At 28.6% G+C, this 19,622-nt stretch overlaps 1 protein-coding gene across 1 annotated transcript; it reads right to left on the bottom strand.

The window, feature by feature from the left end:
- Positions 1-2,475: 2,475 nt before the first annotated feature.
- LOC109340508 lies at positions 2,476-10,768 on the bottom strand. Its single transcript, XM_019578220.1, has 4 exons — positions 10,329-10,768; positions 7,034-7,108; positions 6,417-6,557; positions 2,476-3,020 (listed from the first exon to the last, which is right to left on the bottom strand). The coding sequence occupies exons 1-4, from the start codon at positions 10,590-10,592 to the stop codon at positions 2,718-2,720; spliced, it is 783 nt and encodes a 260-aa protein (XP_019433765.1). The 5' UTR covers positions 10,593-10,768; the 3' UTR covers positions 2,476-2,717.
- Between the last annotated feature and the right edge of the window lie 8,854 nt (positions 10,769-19,622).

The raw sequence follows: 19,622 nt of genomic DNA on the forward strand, positions 1-19,622 counted from the left end.
TACTTTTTGACTTCCAAAGAATCACAAAAATTCAATAAAAAAGAAGAGAATATCTATGGATCTTCACGTTCTCCCCTCGAACTCATTAGCAGGATTTCAATTGAACCAGCATCTGTTCCTCTAGCAACATGTAAGTTTTCTCACTTATGAATTTATTAGAGGGTTTATTGCTTTTTTAAATGGGTTGTAACACAGAGTATCAACTTATGAATTTACACTACCTTTTCACTTGTGACTTAAATTCACAATACCAGAATGTGCAGTAAGTTTAAACACTAACTAATCAGATAGTAAACCAATAATAATAATAATAGTAATATTAATAAGAATGTTAATAATAATAAATCATAAATGGCAACATTCATAATAATTAACTTTAGTAAAGCACGAACGAATATGAAATAATTAATATAAAGCAAATATACGTTTTTTGCATAATAGTAATTTTCAACATTTACCTTTTATAATAATTAATATTTTTTTACTTATATCTTAATTAATTTTCATCCTATAAATAAAAACGGGAGCAAATAACTTGGTTCTTTTTTGGCAAAAATAATACAAAAAATAATGTAATAGCAACAATTAGAATCATGCCTGTCACATTTTCTTGGTGGATAATTAATAGATGATAAATTATTATCATCTCACATCTTATAATAAATCTAAAAAACCTTTAAATATTGAAGAAGATTAGATATTGATTAAGTATCCCTCAGATGTGTTATGATGCGCAGCCTTTGATCCAATTCAGCTTCAAGGGCCTTACCATCCCGATTAAGGAATGACAGGTCTACATAAAAGTAAACTAATAACATATTAAGTGAACAAAAGAAATATAACAACATGAAAGATAACAAATAAAGCCATGCAAGAAATTAGTGTTGTTCACTCATTTAAGTAAGATGATAAAAAGCATGAGAACACATCTTCTTATTTCATAATGAGTGTCATTTCATAAGTTATGATTAGTCAAAAAAATTACTTAAAAATTAAATTTTAATTTAAATATTTTTTTTCAACCAACATATGTGCACCCTAAAATCTTCAAAAATTAAATTAAATTTAAATATTTTTTTTCAATCAACAGATGTGCACCCTAAAATCTTCAAGTCTCGATCACTTCTTCTTAAAAAAATAAAAATAAATCAAACCAACAAATCATTTCCTACCAAAGAATTGTGAAGTCTTGATCCTACAAATAAGGATACATATGAGCAAGATCATATCTTGTAAAACTACTACAAGAGAAAAATAAAAATATTTTTTCCAATTAATAAAGTAAATAATCAAACAAAGTTCAGTATAAAATTAGTATACGCAATCAACGAGAGTACCATCTAAACGAGTGGATGAGGTGTTAGTACCTTTTTCGATATGCAACCGACTCTCATACCATGATTTCAACTACAAAGATCTCAATGTGTTCCAACAATGGATGAAAAAGGGTTTTCAATATTTTTACCGTAAAAATGTAATAGCGACTCCAAATTTTGGTGCATGATTTTCTTAGCCAAATTAAAGCATGCCCATTGGCATGAGTTTCAAAGTTTCCCTCATGTACCTCTTCCACCATTTTATGGACTTCCCTATGTTATAGGCATCGGAGGAGCAACATATCAAGATTCCTCTTATTAACTACGTCTTTGCTCAAAAATAAATTTATATGGTTAGCCTTTTAAGTATATATCATCTTTGTCATTCTCTAAAGCATTGAGAGGATATTCTTGATTTTTTAAGTATTCCCTTATATCATGGTATCATGGCTTGTCATTAGTCCTGTTAAATTGCACGACAATAATTTGGCTCATTATTATCCCCTATCTAGAAGAGGGGTAAGTTGTCTCCAGCAATATGAAACATCGTAGATAGGATTGCTAGTGCATCTCCCAAAAAATGATGGAAGAGATACGTGATGGAACCTTGAAACTCATTCGAATATGCATGCTATGACCAACAAAATCATGCACCCAAGTGACCAACCTATGGACTATCGTGTGGTTTGTCCCTTTTTATGGAGATGAAAATGGTGGGGAAGCCCCATGAGAATCATCCGAGCAACCTGGGACAACAAGTTCTACAAGTTGACATGAGAAGACAAAATGGGACTCGACTTACAAACCTCCTCAAAGGGTCGTTAGAGTTCACCTCCATGTGAATGGCCTAGAGGTGTGCATGATGTAGTCACATAAGATTGGCAAGCGCCAAACCTAGAAGGAAAACACAAATTTGCAAAGCGACAAACCTAACAGATAAACTCGAGAATCTATGAGAAAGAGAAAACTCTTCAATTTTATTAATGAAAATATTATGTTATTTCTGGTAATATCCCCAACAGGGTTTAAATACTAAAAAATACTAAAAAATAACTACTAAAAATATTAAAATGTTTTCCTTCCTTTCTCAGAACAACACGGCTGCAACCGAACTCCTTATAGCATCTAATCATTGCAAGCATATACCATAATCCTTACATATTTCATAAACATCACATACACTAAATTTCCATTGCAAGCACATACCATAATTTGTCATTATAAAAAACTCTTAGAAACTAACCAACCATGCCCTTATAAGCTATTAAAGAAATCACATATTACATATATAATATTTGTTCATAGACATAAATAAAAATTAAAACGAATTTTTATTTGACCACAACTTCATACTAATTAATGATATGTATTAAAATCTACCACTTATATTATAATCATAATTTAGGAGAGGGGAGCCCTATGAGGAGCACCCTTTCTTCTGCTTCCAAGAGGGAGGACGATCTCATGGATGAACCTATTCGTCCTATTCTTCTTCCTTATGTTGTGAGGTTCACATGAAATTACGGAATTGCTTGTAGCCTCAGTGTTAGAGTAAGAGGAGGTAGGGGCAAATTGGGTATCTTCATCAATAACCTCTGAACTATCGACCCTTAAACCCTCGAATTGGGAAATTGAAAAGTCAGAATCATCGAATCTATGTAAAATTGTGGACAAGCTTTCACCTTCTAACACCATGTAATCAACCTGCAATTAATTTTGGCTTAAGCATTTGTAACTCAAGTAGGATATCAAATCAGAATAAATATCATATTAGGTTTAAACTGTTAAAATGTTCTATTGGACCAGATGATTACATATATAATTAATAATTTTTTATATATAAATGTAAAATTTTATATAACTAATAATTATGTATAATTCTATTAAAGTAATATTTATGCATGTTTTGGACCAGAGTAAAACAAAACATTAGACTAGTGATCTATCTTTCAAAAAATTTAAGGGAACCGTTCAATTTATTTATCGGGTTATTGCAGTCTAACCGAGTTTAACACGATCGATAAAATAAATTTCGATTTAAAGCGATTCAACTCTTCATTTGATTAAGACTATAAATTAAAATTGTTTTCAAGTATGGTCATTAATCGAACCATATATTCTGATGCAGCTCTCAAAACACTAGTTTATTCAACAACTCATAAACCGGGAACGTCAAAGTATTAATGTTCTATTATACCAATATAAACATGTTCACCGTACTCTTTTAAGAGTAAGAGAAAAAGATGTACAGCAACTTAAATTTTTTACATTGTTATTGTATCATTTATTATTCATTTTCCATCATGATTGACTCTTAATAAAAAAGTAATTTAAATGAAAGGTGAATGATGTACTGAATATGTATATAAATTTTTAGCACATTTGTCTTTAATAGTTTAAACATTTTTTTATCTCATACATTTTATTTCAGGTACAATAAAATATGTTTTATTTCCCCTATATACTCTGACATTATACTATTTTATACTCTGACAATAAAATATGTTTTCTTTTACCAAATATTTTGAATCTATATTAAATATATATATTTCATAATTTTGTAGTGACGTATGGAGAGAATATCCTATCTTGAATATTTCAAAAACTTTTTGCATAAGTATTGTACTAATTATTAACCTTTATAGTTTATCCCTCTAAAATTTCTCTAATCTACTAATTAGAATGTTTTTATGCATATTTTCCATAGTTTCCTTTTATTATTAGAAGTTTGTTAACAAAATTATAATGATTTGGTTGTATAAATTAAGGAGCAAAACAAGAAAGTAGAGTGAGAAAAGATAGAGAAACCTTGCATGAGAGAGAACAGAAAAGGAAAGGCTCCTGAAGAATTCTGTCACAAGTGTAACAAGCATTGGCAGTGCCTTTGCAAGACTTTGATTGTGGCCTCTGATTTAAGAATATCACTTTTGCACTGTTTATGGTATAGGGCTGCCATCCAATACAAACAAAGAATAAACTCAATTTCACTTTCAACTCTTAACTATACTTATATATCCTCCTTTGTTTTTCTTTTACCAAAAAATAGGTTATAACTATTTTAACTACCTAATTTTATATAAATTATTAATTACCATAATGCTAGTATGTAGTCCTTATAAATTTTCACATATACCAATTTAATCTCTAAAAATAAAAGTCTAAATTAATACTCAAGTATTAAAAATGTTGATCAGAATATTCTTTGTCAAGGGTTATAAAAATACTTAAAACTAATTTCACTCACAATTTGTGAACTGTTTTAAATTTTTTAATTTACCAGAAGAATAAATTTGTACATGTAAAATTTTTTGAGGGACCACAATAGTCTTTACACGAAAATTAAATGCTATAGCAAGTCCATTATAAATAAAATATGTTTGATGAATACTAGTGTTGTTTGTAACGAGAATATAATTTTGTCTGACCTGAATGTTGGAGCAATTGATGAGCTTTTCCAGGTCTTCCAATCGGACAACATCGTGGTAAACATACCTTCGTACCTGTGACATGTGTTCATTATTCACCACAATCACATGTTTGAGGTTTTGGTGTACACTACTACTTCATCATTTTTACATTATTATCAGATTTATTTTATATCAATTATTCCCTCTGGTAACAATTTGTCAAACATCCTAAGAGCCAAAAATTACTTTAATTCAAACTTAAAACATGCTCATGGACATACATTAACAAAACAATTGTTTTTTACCCTACATCATTATATGATAGGGTAAAAGTAAAGACGTTGAGTCTTGAGCCTCAGTGTACAACAACCATTGTCCTAAAAAAGAAATTTATTTTTTGAATAATTTTATTTACATTTTTTTATCATCCTTTTGAAACCTATAGCGCTAGTTAAAGAACATTCAATCACAAATAAAAGTAAAAAAATGTATACAATGATAATATAAAAGTTTTATATACTATTAGACTATTATCAACCATTTATTTTTAATGATTATCAACTATTCAGAAAAAAAATAATACAAATAAATAATATATGATATAATGATATTATATAAATTTTTAAACTTTCATTATATAGATTATTTCCCTCATAAAAATATGAGTAATAGATACTAAATATATATTGAGAAAGTGTTGCACTTAGTTTTAGCTAGAGGAGGAAGATGCATTAAGGAGTTCCCACATCCTAGCACCCTTATAACCTATTAAAGTAATATTTATGCATGTTTTGGACCAGAGTAAAACAAAACATTAGACTAGTGATCTATCTTTCAAAAAATTTAAGGGAACCGTTCAATTTATTTATCGGGTTATTGCAGTCTAACCGAGTTTAACACGATCGATAAAATAAATTTCGATTTAAAGCGATTCAACTCTTCATTTGATTAAGACTATAAATTAAAATTGTTTTCAAGTATGGTCATTAATCGAACCATATATTCTGATGCAGCTCTCAAAACACTAGTTTATTCAACAACTCATAAACCGGGAACGTCAAAGTATTAATGTTCTATTATACCAATATAAACATGTTCACCGTACTCTTTTAAGAGTAAGAGAAAAAGATGTACAGCAACTTAAATTTTTTACATTGTTATTGTATCATTTATTATTCATTTTCCATCATGATTGACTCTTAATAAAAAAGTAATTTAAATGAAAGGTGAATGATGTACTGAATATGTATATAAATTTTTAGCACATTTGTCTTTAATAGTTTAAACATTTTTTTATCTCATACATTTTATTTCAGGTACAATAAAATATGTTTTATTTCCCCTATATACTCTGACATTATACTATTTTATACTCTGACAATAAAATATGTTTTCTTTTACCAAATATTTTGAATCTATATTAAATATATATATTTCATAATTTTGTAGTGACGTATGGAGAGAATATCCTATCTTGAATATTTCAAAAACTTTTTGCATAAGTATTGTACTAATTATTAACCTTTATAGTTTATCCCTCTAAAATTTCTCTAATCTACTAATTAGAATGTTTTTATGCATATTTTCCATAGTTTCCTTTTATTATTAGAAGTTTGTTAACAAAATTATAATGATTTGGTTGTATAAATTAAGGAGCAAAACAAGAAAGTAGAGTGAGAAAAGATAGAGAAACCTTGCATGAGAGAGAACAGAAAAGGAAAGGCTCCTGAAGAATTCTGTCACAAGTGTAACAAGCATTGGCAGTGCCTTTGCAAGACTTTGATTGTGGCCTCTGATTTAAGAATATCACTTTTGCACTGTTTATGGTATAGGGCTGCCATCCAATACAAACAAAGAATAAACTCAATTTCACTTTCAACTCTTAACTATACTTATATATCCTCCTTTGTTTTTCTTTTACCAAAAAATAGGTTATAACTATTTTAACTACCTAATTTTATATAAATTATTAATTACCATAATGCTAGTATGTAGTCCTTATAAATTTTCACATATACCAATTTAATCTCTAAAAATAAAAGTCTAAATTAATACTCAAGTATTAAAAATGTTGATCAGAATATTCTTTGTCAAGGGTTATAAAAATACTTAAAACTAATTTCACTCACAATTTGTGAACTGTTTTAAATTTTTTAATTTACCAGAAGAATAAATTTGTACATGTAAAATTTTTTGAGGGACCACAATAGTCTTTACACGAAAATTAAATGCTATAGCAAGTCCATTATAAATAAAATATGTTTGATGAATACTAGTGTTGTTTGTAACGAGAATATAATTTTGTCTGACCTGAATGTTGGAGCAATTGATGAGCTTTTCCAGGTCTTCCAATCGGACAACATCGTGGTAAACATACCTTCGTACCTGTGACATGTGTTCATTATTCACCACAATCACATGTTTGAGGTTTTGGTGTACACTACTACTTCATCATTTTTACATTATTATCAGATTTATTTTATATCAATTATTCCCTCTGGTAACAATTTGTCAAACATCCTAAGAGCCAAAAATTACTTTAATTCAAACTTAAAACATGCTCATGGACATACATTAACAAAACAATTGTTTTTTACCCTACATCATTATATGATAGGGTAAAAGTAAAGACGTTGAGTCTTGAGCCTCAGTGTACAACAACCATTGTCCTAAAAAAGAAATTTATTTTTTGAATAATTTTATTTACATTTTTTTATCATCCTTTTGAAACCTATAGCGCTAGTTAAAGAACATTCAATCACAAATAAAAGTAAAAAAATGTATACAATGATAATATAAAAGTTTTATATACTATTAGACTATTATCAACCATTTATTTTTAATGATTATCAACTATTCAGAAAAAAAATAATACAAATAAATAATATATGATATAATGATATTATATAAATTTTTAAACTTTCATTATATAGATTATTTCCCTCATAAAAATATGAGTAATAGATACTAAATATATATTGAGAAAGTGTTGCACTTAGTTTTAGCTAGAGGAGGAAGATGCATTAAGGAGTTCCCACATCCTAGCACCCTTATAACACTTATTAGCACATCCCAACTTTAAAAGTCAAAAACAATTAAAGGAAGACCTTTTTAATGTTTTTCTAATAAACTAATTAATCAGTAATAAGTCAATAATTTAATGTATCTTTAATTCATTATCCAATTACAAACCATATAATATGTGCAATTATTAGTATTTTTATTTATCATCCTAACTTAATTTGAGATAATATGTAGGAGAAAGTACAATTTCCAATAATATTAAAGTAATAAATGTTTGAACTAAACTTAAAATTCTATTTTATTTACCTCTAAATTATGAGTGAGTCATCTTGCCAACCATCTCACCATGGAAAAATGTATTCAGTTTAGAGAAAAAAAAAATATATTCACAATATATGAGTTTTATACAATATCAAATTAACTCTTCAAAAAATATTCTAAATAAATGATAAATAATGTAATAACTGTACATAAATTTTTATATTAATAGTACATAAATATTAAACTTTTGTTTATTTTTATGGAATTAAATTCTAAATCATTATTTGAATAGTTAGGCAGGCCAACCTTCCATCAATTGAAGAGAAAGACAAAAAAATTAAATGAAGTGAGAAGTGATGAATAATTTAGTAAAAGTGGTGGGTCACTGTGTGAATAATTAAATAAAAAAACACAACATGAATTGGTAAACAATGGGTCAAACTTTCACTTTCAATGAAAGTAACAGGTGAGAAACCTTTGCAGGGAGAAATGGATAAAAAAGAGATCTTCCATTAATGGGAAAGAAACCAAAACCAAAAAGTAGGAATGAATGAAGACATTGTGAAACCTTCAGGAAACAATATATAAATATGTATAAAACATAGATATGGGGCAACACCAAATTTAATTAGACAATTACTCAATGAGACAACCACAGTCCACAGGCTTCTTTATTTAAGAAGACAAAAAACACAAAAAAAAGCAAAAAATTTCAAAAATAGTTGAATGTATATAGCAACAAGAATCATGTGTCATGGCATGATTTTTTCTCGGTAAAAAAATACATTTTCCGTTATTTAAATTAATGGGCACATTAAAGTTATTTAAAAATAATATATTTTAAATAAAACATTTTTATTTTTTAAAAAGAGAAGAAAATGTAATTAATTAATGATAAGTGTAATTATTAAGAAAATATATACAATTATGTGTGATTGATTGAAAAAATGTATTTAACTTAAAAATTAATAATTAAGTATTTTTCTCATTAATCATAAATAGTGACGCATGAAGTAGTAACACTTTTGCGATTAAAAATATACTCGTATTTGGAAGAAAGAAAATGTATCAAAAGAAAACCTAAAACAAATGTTTTTTTGTTTGTCTGGTAATTCTACTTATGTTGAGTAGGATCATTACTTAGTTACATACTATTAAAACTGTCTAACAAACATAACATTTCTAGAGTCAAAATTATACTAAAATATTATTACTATGTTTACCTTAAATATATAGTATTTAGTATATCAAGAATTACATCATACAACTTTCAAGAAAGAATTTCTTAAATTTTACTATTAATTACTAAAATTGCGATCCTACTTACTCACTAACGAATTCTATCTTCAGTTTTTTATTTTTTATTTTTTATTTTAAATAATGATTATTCAACAACGAAGCATCAATAGTACAATACAGGTTTGAGAGTGCCATACCACTAGAATTGATGAAGCAAGGTAGAGTTGTAAGATACTTATCATGAAAGTGGATATTATCTTATCTCAACCCCTTGACAAATTCTACAGGATATTCAAAAGAAAAATCCCAAGAATTTCAACTTATCCTTTTGAGTTCTCCATCAACCCCTCATTTAATTCAATAAAATTCAATTTTGTTTTTCTTTATTCTTAGCAGATTAATTGCAAGTTACAACTATCTGAAAATCATTGAATAACCATTTTATGGGGAATTGCTTAAAAATTCACCAGAAAAGAGGAGCTGAGTAAACCATCTTCAATGTTGGAAAGGTTGATTAAAAAGAAAACTGAAACTTCCATACATCCTCCAAAGTTGCATGTCAGAGAAAATATATATACAATTAAAGGTAGCAACAATCAAGAGAGTGATATATATTGAAAAATAGAGAATTTTGATAAAATCCTTAGAGATCCAGAACATAGCTGCATCTGAACTCAACCATAAGGCTTTCAAAGTGAACAAACAAAACTCATTTGAGATGTAAGACCCAACTAGATCCTGTAAAAGAATAATGGTTCGATTGGTGGTGACACACTGAAGAGATTAGTTCCATGGAATTATACAAAAATAACTCAATTGTGGGAAAGTGTAGAAAGACTTGAGAAGAGATGAAAAGTCCAAGAAATTCTAGATACCCATGAAGCAATTAAAGGACATAAAAAGAAACATGAACAAGCAAATAGTCAACTTGAAAACATAATCATGTGAATTTTTAATTACCCTTTTAAAATGAAAGGGTAAGGCATAAAGAAAGAGTGTATATATCCATAAAAATGAGATCTTTTTGCATCAAAAGAAAACAAGAAAATTAAAATTGATGGAACTAATCTATAGTTAGTACCTGGAGTAGAGGGTGAGAACGGTGTGAAGAGAAGCAGTGTTGGCAAATGCTAAGACAACAGTGCAAGCAAAAGATGTTCTTCTCGTTCTTCCTTTGGTTTTGGTGGACCCCACACCCACCAAAGAATGTCTCAGCCATAAGTCTCTCTAGCCATGCAGGTTTCACATTCATGTTTCTTCCTTCTCCACCATACCCTTCTACAAATGATGATGAATTATTGTTATCATTATTGTTGTAACTCATCATGTTCATGTCTCTTACCATTTATTCTTCTCTCTTTTTCTACTTCAAACCTTGTAGCTAAACATAACACATACAAATACTCTCTTAATTGCTATGTTATAGTTTGGATATTTGATAGGACTTGACCCATATCCTCATGCTTGATGTTGATTTCCTTTTATATATATATTTTAATGTTTTGTTTTGTTTTTTAGATGAGAACCCTAAAGTTTATAACACCTCTCTATTATTCTGTCTATTTATAGGAAGGGGAGAATTCCAGAGAGAGAAATTTGAAGACAATAATAACTCTCTTTTTAAAAGGAAAAAATAGCAAAAAAAATAATGATAAAAAATACACACCTCGAGGGAAGAGATTCTGAAACAAGGCTCGGATGGAGATTAAAGATAGTCATTAGGTATCTCAATCATGTTGAAATTAAAGATTGTCATTTAATTAAAAATAATAATCATAAAAACATAAAATAATTTTGGTATGTTACTTGTTGAAATGTAATTGATTTAGGTATGGAGACGAGAACTTTTGAGATAGGTGATTCTTGTTCACAAGTCTCATACTTTATTTTTTGGGTACTATCAAGAGTATTATTTCACCTTTGGATAAGGAACTAATCTTTTAAAGGTTCATGACTGTCCCTCTCAACAAGTGTGGCTTTCAGGAATCCAATATTCGATCTTGAACATCCCTTCACCTTTATTTAAAAGTATATTCTGTTATAAGTTTTCTAAATAGTTTACTACTTTGTGTTTAAATAAGTTAATAGAAATATCTTGAAGTATATTTATCTAATAGTAAAAATTAAATTATATTTTTATATAATATATTCAAAACTTCTATATAATAATTTTAGTTGAATATATAATATAAATTGTAATATATAATATAATTAATTAAATTAATCTGTTAGTTTCAATGGATATTTCAGATAATCTAAAGCTGTGTTGTTAAATTAAATAAGTATGTTTAAGAAATTTTAATTTAATCAACTTATGACCAATCTGTCTTGGATGATAAGCTCTAGAAACAGCTTAACCTGATTCGACTGCAGAAGGGGAAGTAAAGAGTGACAGAATTGAGTGGTTTGGTGGAGATATCTAGTGGTTTTAATGGCGGGAAGACAGCCCATCAATCTGTACTGCCTTTGCATTCCACTATGACACTTTTCACTTAAGCCTCCAAACTTTTCTTTTTCGAAGAAAGGAATAATCATATATTCTTCTACTAATCATCTTACAAATTCTCTTCTCATAAAAATATGTTATTTGTAAAATGAATATTGATAAACAAAAATACTTTATCACATATGTCAATTCTTGTGGGTATGATAAGAACAACCACACAATAACAAAAAAATATTTTTATTCATATTTGGATGTCACACATTATTTTATAATTTATTACAATTCATGAAATTAGAACAACATCTACTTTTTGTTCTGACAATGACAAACATCGTTCTTATTCTTATTTGGGTTTCATAAGCTATCTCATTATTTTGACCAAACGTCTACTTTTTTGTTCTTCTCCTTGTTCTTATTTCTCTTTTTTCATTCTTATTTAAGAGTAGAATTCAAAAAATAATAATCTCACAGTTAAAACAGAGTAAGTTTTACTGTGTTATGAAAAGCCTTATGAAAAACCATTATAATTGCTCTAATATATTATTTTTCTTTCAAAAAATTGTTCTCCTCTCTCTGGTGCATGGATTTCTTCTTCTTTATTCCTTTTGTTTTGATTCTAAAATCATTGATGACATTGTCAAATATCTATTCATATATTTTTATCTGCCATAATTAATTTTATGAAACAGAAAATAAAGATTATGATTAATTACAAAGATTCAGATGTCCTCTTAAAATTATGAATGGCAATGAGTACCCAGACCTGCGGGTACTCACAAGCAATACACATGGGTCGGGTTTGGATCCATATTTTTAGACTCATGTATAATTAGACTCAAGATTTTGAGACGTGTTGTTAAATAGATCTGGATCCAGGTAATGAGGTACTTAGATCCGCTATTTCTTCTGCAACATAATTGTAATATTATGTTAATTAATTATAATTGGAATGTTATATTGTTAATCCATAATTGTAATATTATATCAATTCATAATTGTGATTATTATGTTGTTAAACAGTGATATTATATTATTAAGGAGTTTGATGTGATTTTATGTTGTAAATTTATATGAGTAATTTAATGTTATGTTGATTAAACATTTCTTACTAAATCAATTTTACATCATAATAGTGAAGTAATCACTTTGTTTTTTTATGTTTGATTGAGTAAAATGAGTTGTGTTTAATAGTCAATTTATATTGTTTTTAAAACTTTAAATAATGTTTTATAATTTTTTCTCTTGTTAATTGCCTACATAACATGTAAGATTGTATGAAACAAACACACAATTACATAAATTACTCATAATTATTTTTTAATATTTTGAATTTGTGAGTACTCGCAGATCTGCGGGGTACTCAAGGACCCGTGGGTAGCAGACCTAGCGAATATCAACACAGGTCTGGGGCGGATGTGAGTCCAAAAATGATAGAATAAGGTGGGTCTGGATAATGCACTACCCAGATCTATCAGACTCATTGTCATCCCTACTTGGAAGAATTTATTCTCTCATCTTTTTAATTAGGGATGGCAATGGGTATGGGTAGTGTATTATCCAGACCCGTCCCATTGTATTCTTTTTTGACCCAGACCAACCCTAGACTCGTGTTGCTACCTGCTGTGTCTGCTACCCATTGATCCTTGTGTATCTAACGGATCTGCAGGTACCCATAAATTCAAAATATTAAAAAATAATTGTGAGTAATTTATGTAATTTTGTGTTTGTTTTCTACAATCTTACATGTTATCAATTAACAAAAGAATAATTATAAAACATAATTTAAAGTTTTAAAAACAATTTAATTGACTACTAAACATAACTCATTTTACTCGATCAAACATAAAAAAAAGAAAGTGACTACTTCACCATTATGATATAAAATTGATTTAGTAAGAACTGTTTAATCAACATAACATTAGATTACTCATATAAATTAACAACATAAATTCGCATCATACTCCGTAATAATATAATATCATTGTTTAACAATATAACAATCACAATTATGAATTGATATAGTATTACAATTATGAATCAACAATATAACATTACAATTATAATTAATTAACATAATATTACAATTATGTTGCTATATGTATTATATATTTAAGAAGGAATAGCGAGTGGGTACTCGCTGATCTGGGTACCTCATTATTCGAACTCAGACTCATCCAACAGCGGGTCTCAAAATCTCAGGTCTAATTAACATAATAATACAGACTCAGACCCGATACGTTGTGAGTGTTATATTCTTACTCCATTTTACCTAATTTTATATCATTATAACTGTAATATTAGAAAAAATGAGTTTCATAATTAATATTCAATAGTTAATAGTTGATGTTCCTTAAAAGAATCGGATTAATAACCTCCTTCAATATCCAATAATATGTATATAAATGGTTTTGTAAAATAAAAGAGTCAAAACAATGTTTTAAAAGAATATTAAGACGCCCTAAAATTAATTAATCAAAATTGTTCTTTTCATCATCCCTAATAAACTTCAATTTGATTATCCTTTTGGAATGATCAAAACATTGGAATTTCTTTTTCTTCTTAAATTAAATAAACTTCTATTACTTAAAAAACATTTATAATATATTAATTATTAAAAAGGCATATTAAATTATTTTATTAATACGTTTTTTTGTTTAGGAGTATTTGGCCATGCAAAGTTTTAATTTAATATGATAATGGTGTAAGAAAATATACAACTTACTGTATCATCTTGTGATGTATTTTATGCTATGAGCATAGTTACTAAGTTTTAAGACTGGTCAACATTGACAGACCATTACGAATGAGGTTAATAATTAAGTATGCATGATTTAGTGAATGTCCATCATGCTTGGGAATCCGACCTAGTACATGGAAAAGACAACGATGATAAGACATGGTCAAGTCAACACCTATTACATATGAAAATATTCCTTCATGCCAAAAACAAGGCCACACAACCTAAGCAATGTAGGTGCACGTTGCACATATGACAAAGGTGGTCTAAATCTACAAAAAATGTCAGTCTAATAGGTTGAGAAAGGACAAAGCCATGGCGCCCACAATGATGACAAACCTCTCGTTGGAGTGTAGACCACTTCGCCTTAATATAAATAGGTGAAACTACCCATAAGAAAAACATACACACTCTCACTATACTTTCTCCCTCTAAAGCATACGGTTATAAATATTAACTTGAGTGTCAAAGTCCCTTTTCAGGAACCAACCCAAGGCGATCCAAGGTCGACTTGCACAGATATATCATGGAGATCCATCTTTAACAACCCCTTCAACACTGAATAACATTGACACCATCTATAACTTAATCACAACAAGGTTACCACGAGAAATCAACTTCACCCTCATGGCCATATTAATGGAGCATATATCAATCTTTCTCCTCACCAAAATGCTCCATCATTAAACCTAGAGGTGGCAAAATTATTCACAAAATATTCACACTATCCAAATTAACTCATTAGAGCTAATGGATGTAATCAACTGAATAATGTTGATAATGGATGGATTCAAATTCATCCATCATATTTATTGGATACCCAATCCATCCAAAAAATAAAAACAAAAATATTTTTTCTCATAAAGCAACATGCAGACCCAACTTTACTATACGAACCCAAGGTGCAAAATATAAATCGATGTTATTAATACCGTGCCGGTTATCAAACCGATCAGAGTACTAATATAGTGGTATGATGGTTCAACCAGTGGTTCACTAATTAAACTGCATTTCAGTGAAGTTAAATATACATATATTTTATACTAATATTAATATTGAAAAATCAATAAATAAGACAATAACTATTTTTATTTATACTAGTTGTTAAAAAATGTATATTATAGACCACGTTTTATATGTATAAAAAATGTAGCAGTTGTGTGTTTGAACATTCATACCAATATTTTGGTAAAAATAAATTATTTTCATTGAAAAAATAATTTTAAATGAAATTAGCCAGTATGATCGGTACACTTCGATTAAAAACTGGCTGGTATGACCAATTTTTACTAGTATAATTGTATGGTCGGTATAAATATTGTATCATAGTGGTATTAAGATCGGTTAAATGATTGGACTGACCGACACGAACCAGTTTTGATATCAATGATATAAACTATTATCTTTCTAACAAAAGGATTCCATCAACAATATTATTCTTTTTATCAATGCATTCTTTCAAAAAGTTTTAATAAGGATTTATATAACATTTTTGTGTCATGATTGAGCACAAGAAAAACGCACGACTGCATAATAAAATATCTTTGACCTCACCTACATTATTATCTTTCATAACTTTTACATTTAAATTTAAATGCTGAGATTTTATTGCGAAAATAATGCGGAAGCATAAAATGAATATTGTGAATTTTTCTCATTATTTGATCAAGGTATAAGACCTTATTTATAGTACATGAATAGGTAACAAACTTACCTAAGCAAACTAATTAACAAGCTAATAAACACATATGTTAAATGTGTAAAATGTGTAAAATATGTAAAATATGGTAGCTTTCTTCTCCAATAGTCCCCTCAAGCTGGAGGGTAAATGTCAATTGACTCCAGCTTGATAATTCGATTTGATACTATGACAATGTAATGGATCGGAATCTCGATTCTAACGTGATTGGATTTTCTTAATCACTTGATCTTATTGTTGTGGATTTTTTGATCTTGTTGTTGTTGTGATCTTATTGTTATTGATCTTTTTGATCTTGTTATTGTTGTTGATCTTGTTTTTGTTGTTATTGATCTTATTATTGTTGTTGTTGTATTCGGTCTTCTTTTTCTTCTTCTTGAATTGATTGCAATGAGAAAACAGAATTGCAAAGATTGGTGGAAGATCTTTATGAAGTGAACCAATCTGATCATTATGAGTTTTCCACCTTTAGTACTCCGGTTGCCACCTCTTCAAAATTAGATGGAAGGATAAATGAGACAATGAAAACACAATTCTTGGTATCCCTTCAACTTCTTCAAATGCGCAGCGTCTTTCCACTTTCACATGTTGAATTTTTGATGATGATTAATTGTTGAATCATATAAGAGAAAGATAATAATTTTAGAGAATACGCAGCGATAACCAAAGCCTTCAGGATGAAGGCTCTAATACCATATTGCGAAAATAATGTGAAAGCATAAAATGAATATTGTGAATTTTTCTCATTATTTGATCAAGGCATAAGACCTTATTTATAGTACATGAATAGGTAACAAACTTACCTAAACATACTAATTAACAAACTAATCAAACACATATGTTAAATGTGTAAAATGTGGTAGTTTTCATCTCCAATAGCCCCCTCAAGCTGGAGGGTAAATGTCAATTGACTACAGCTTGATAATTCAATTTGATTTTATGACAATGTAATGGATCGGAATCTCGATCCTAATGTGATTGGATTTTCTCAATCACTTGATGTTGTTGTTGTGGTTGATCTTGTTAATCTTGTTATTGTTGTTGTATCTAGTCTTCTTTTTCCTCTCCTTGAATTGATTGCAATGAGAAAACAGAATTGCAAAGATTGGTGGAAGATCTTCATGAAGTGAACCAATCTGATCATTAGGAGTTTTCCACCTTCAGTACTATGGTTGCCACCTCTTCAAAATTAGATGGAAGGATAAATGAGACAATGAAAAACAATTCTTGGTATCCCTTCAGCTTCTTCAAATGCGCAGCTTTTTTCAACTTTGACATGTTAAATTGTTGACGATGATTAATTGTTGAATCATAGAAGAGAAAGATAATAATTTTAGAGAATACGCAACTGTAACCAAAACTTTCAGGATGAATGCTCTGATACCATATTGCGAAAATAATGCGGAAGCATAAAATGAATATTGTGAATTTTTCTCATTATTTGATCAAGACATAAGACGTTATTTATAGTACATGAATATGTAACAAACTTACCTAAACAAACTAATTAAAAAACTAATAAAACACATATATTAAATGTGTAAAATGTGGTAGCTTTCTTCTCCAATAGATTTTGTTAATTTTTTTTTTAAAAAAACACTTTTTAAAAATGTTTTTTAACTTGTTTTTAAAAATTCTTTATTAAATAATAATTTTTAAAAGGATTTTTTCTTCAAAAAAGTGTTGTAGTTAAATTTAAAAAAAATGGATTGGATATCTATCCAATCAATTAAAATGGATACATGGATGAAATAGATCGACTGGAATCCATTGTATATAGATGGATTGGATAGTTTAGAAATGTGACTTTATGGATTCATATGGATTGGTGGATGACTTTCCATTAACCCATTATGATCCAAATTCATATACATCCAAATTCATCCAATTGTCACCCTTAATTAAACCCTCAATTTCAATCCAACTACAAATGATGATTTATATACAAGAGATGATCACGATGAAAGGTTTTAGGTGAATCAATATGTTTCTCCAAATAAGGATGATCTTACAAGCCAAAAACAATCAAAGAAAAGTATATGCAAGTGTTCTATGTATAATTATAGCTTAATTTTGATTATTTGTAATTTGTATAATTTTGTTTCTTTGTAATTTGCATACTTTTTTTTATTTGTAATTATGCACTCCGTCAAAACATAATTGACATGATATTCATTGTTTGTAGTTTGTATTGTATTAATTTTAATAAAACAAACTTTTGGTCTGTATTAATGTGTATGTGTTGTTGATAATGTATAAATGTCTATGCTGCTAATAAATGTATATGCATGTATTAATTTCTACAAATTAACAGCGAATTCTAGGAGAAGCCCTGACATGCGCTGTTCTAAATGATTAATACAACAACGTTTTTTATGGACAACGATGTTGTACATGCTTAATACAACATCGCTATATGTGTGCTGCACTGTTGTATTAAGTTGTTGTTTGAAAACATTTATGAATAATACAACAACGCTTTTCGGATAATGCGTTGTTATATATATGCAATACAATAACAGAACAATAAGCGCTACTATTAATACCTATAAAATGCGATGTTTATGTGAGGCATATATGACAACAATGTGTGTACGATATTCTGTTGTATTTATGCAATATATGACATCAATGCGTTGTGGTATATATTCAATTTAACATCGTTTGAGAAGCGCTGTTAATCATGGTAATATACTACTGCGGTCAAACAGAAAGCGCACGAAAACACTGTTATACATCTAAAATAGGTATTGTTGAACTACAACTCTGGCATAGTGTCAAGTTCAGAACACACACCATCACCATTGGTTGATCTCTGCCTATTACCCAACAACTCTTGGCCATGAAGAAACATTAAGAGAAATTGATTTAGCAACATGGACAAATGTTGTGTGAGTTTCATTAGTCAAGAACAAGCAGAACAAATACCCTAAAAACTTACGAGGTCAAATTTGACGACAAATCCTGCCCACACAACAAACCAATAAACCCAAAGTTCAAAGAATCTACCTAAAAACTGAAAGTCTTAAAACCTCCGATCGAATACGATATAAAACATCATTTTACTATTGCGATCATGATACTCAGACTTCTAGCCACCCGGACCACTCCACAAATATCGAACAATACAATTAGACAACAGATCTTCTAAATTCCTTCAAGGCAACCATGTATTTATATGGAGCTTCTCACCCTATCGATAATGTGCAAGGCTTACATTATAATATAATGTTTCTTGATATTATTGAGACTTGTTATCATAGAGAATTAATAATTATCAATTATGAATTTATATGTTTGGTCATGACATTATTTAATTTTATTAAATTTGTGTATATATATGTATAGTCTTGCTCCCATTGGTAGAGCTATTGACACTCTAATTTGTTCATTAGTAGATGAAAAATAAAATATAACTGATTAATAAAGAATATAAAAAATAAAATGTTAATATATAGTCATGCTCCCAGACATATATATATATATATATATA

Source organism: Lupinus angustifolius, unplaced genomic scaffold, assembly GCF_001865875.1.
Source record: "Lupinus angustifolius cultivar Tanjil unplaced genomic scaffold, LupAngTanjil_v1.0 Scaffold_182_17, whole genome shotgun sequence".
NCBI classification, from domain to species: Eukaryota; Viridiplantae; Streptophyta; class Magnoliopsida; order Fabales; family Fabaceae; genus Lupinus; species Lupinus angustifolius.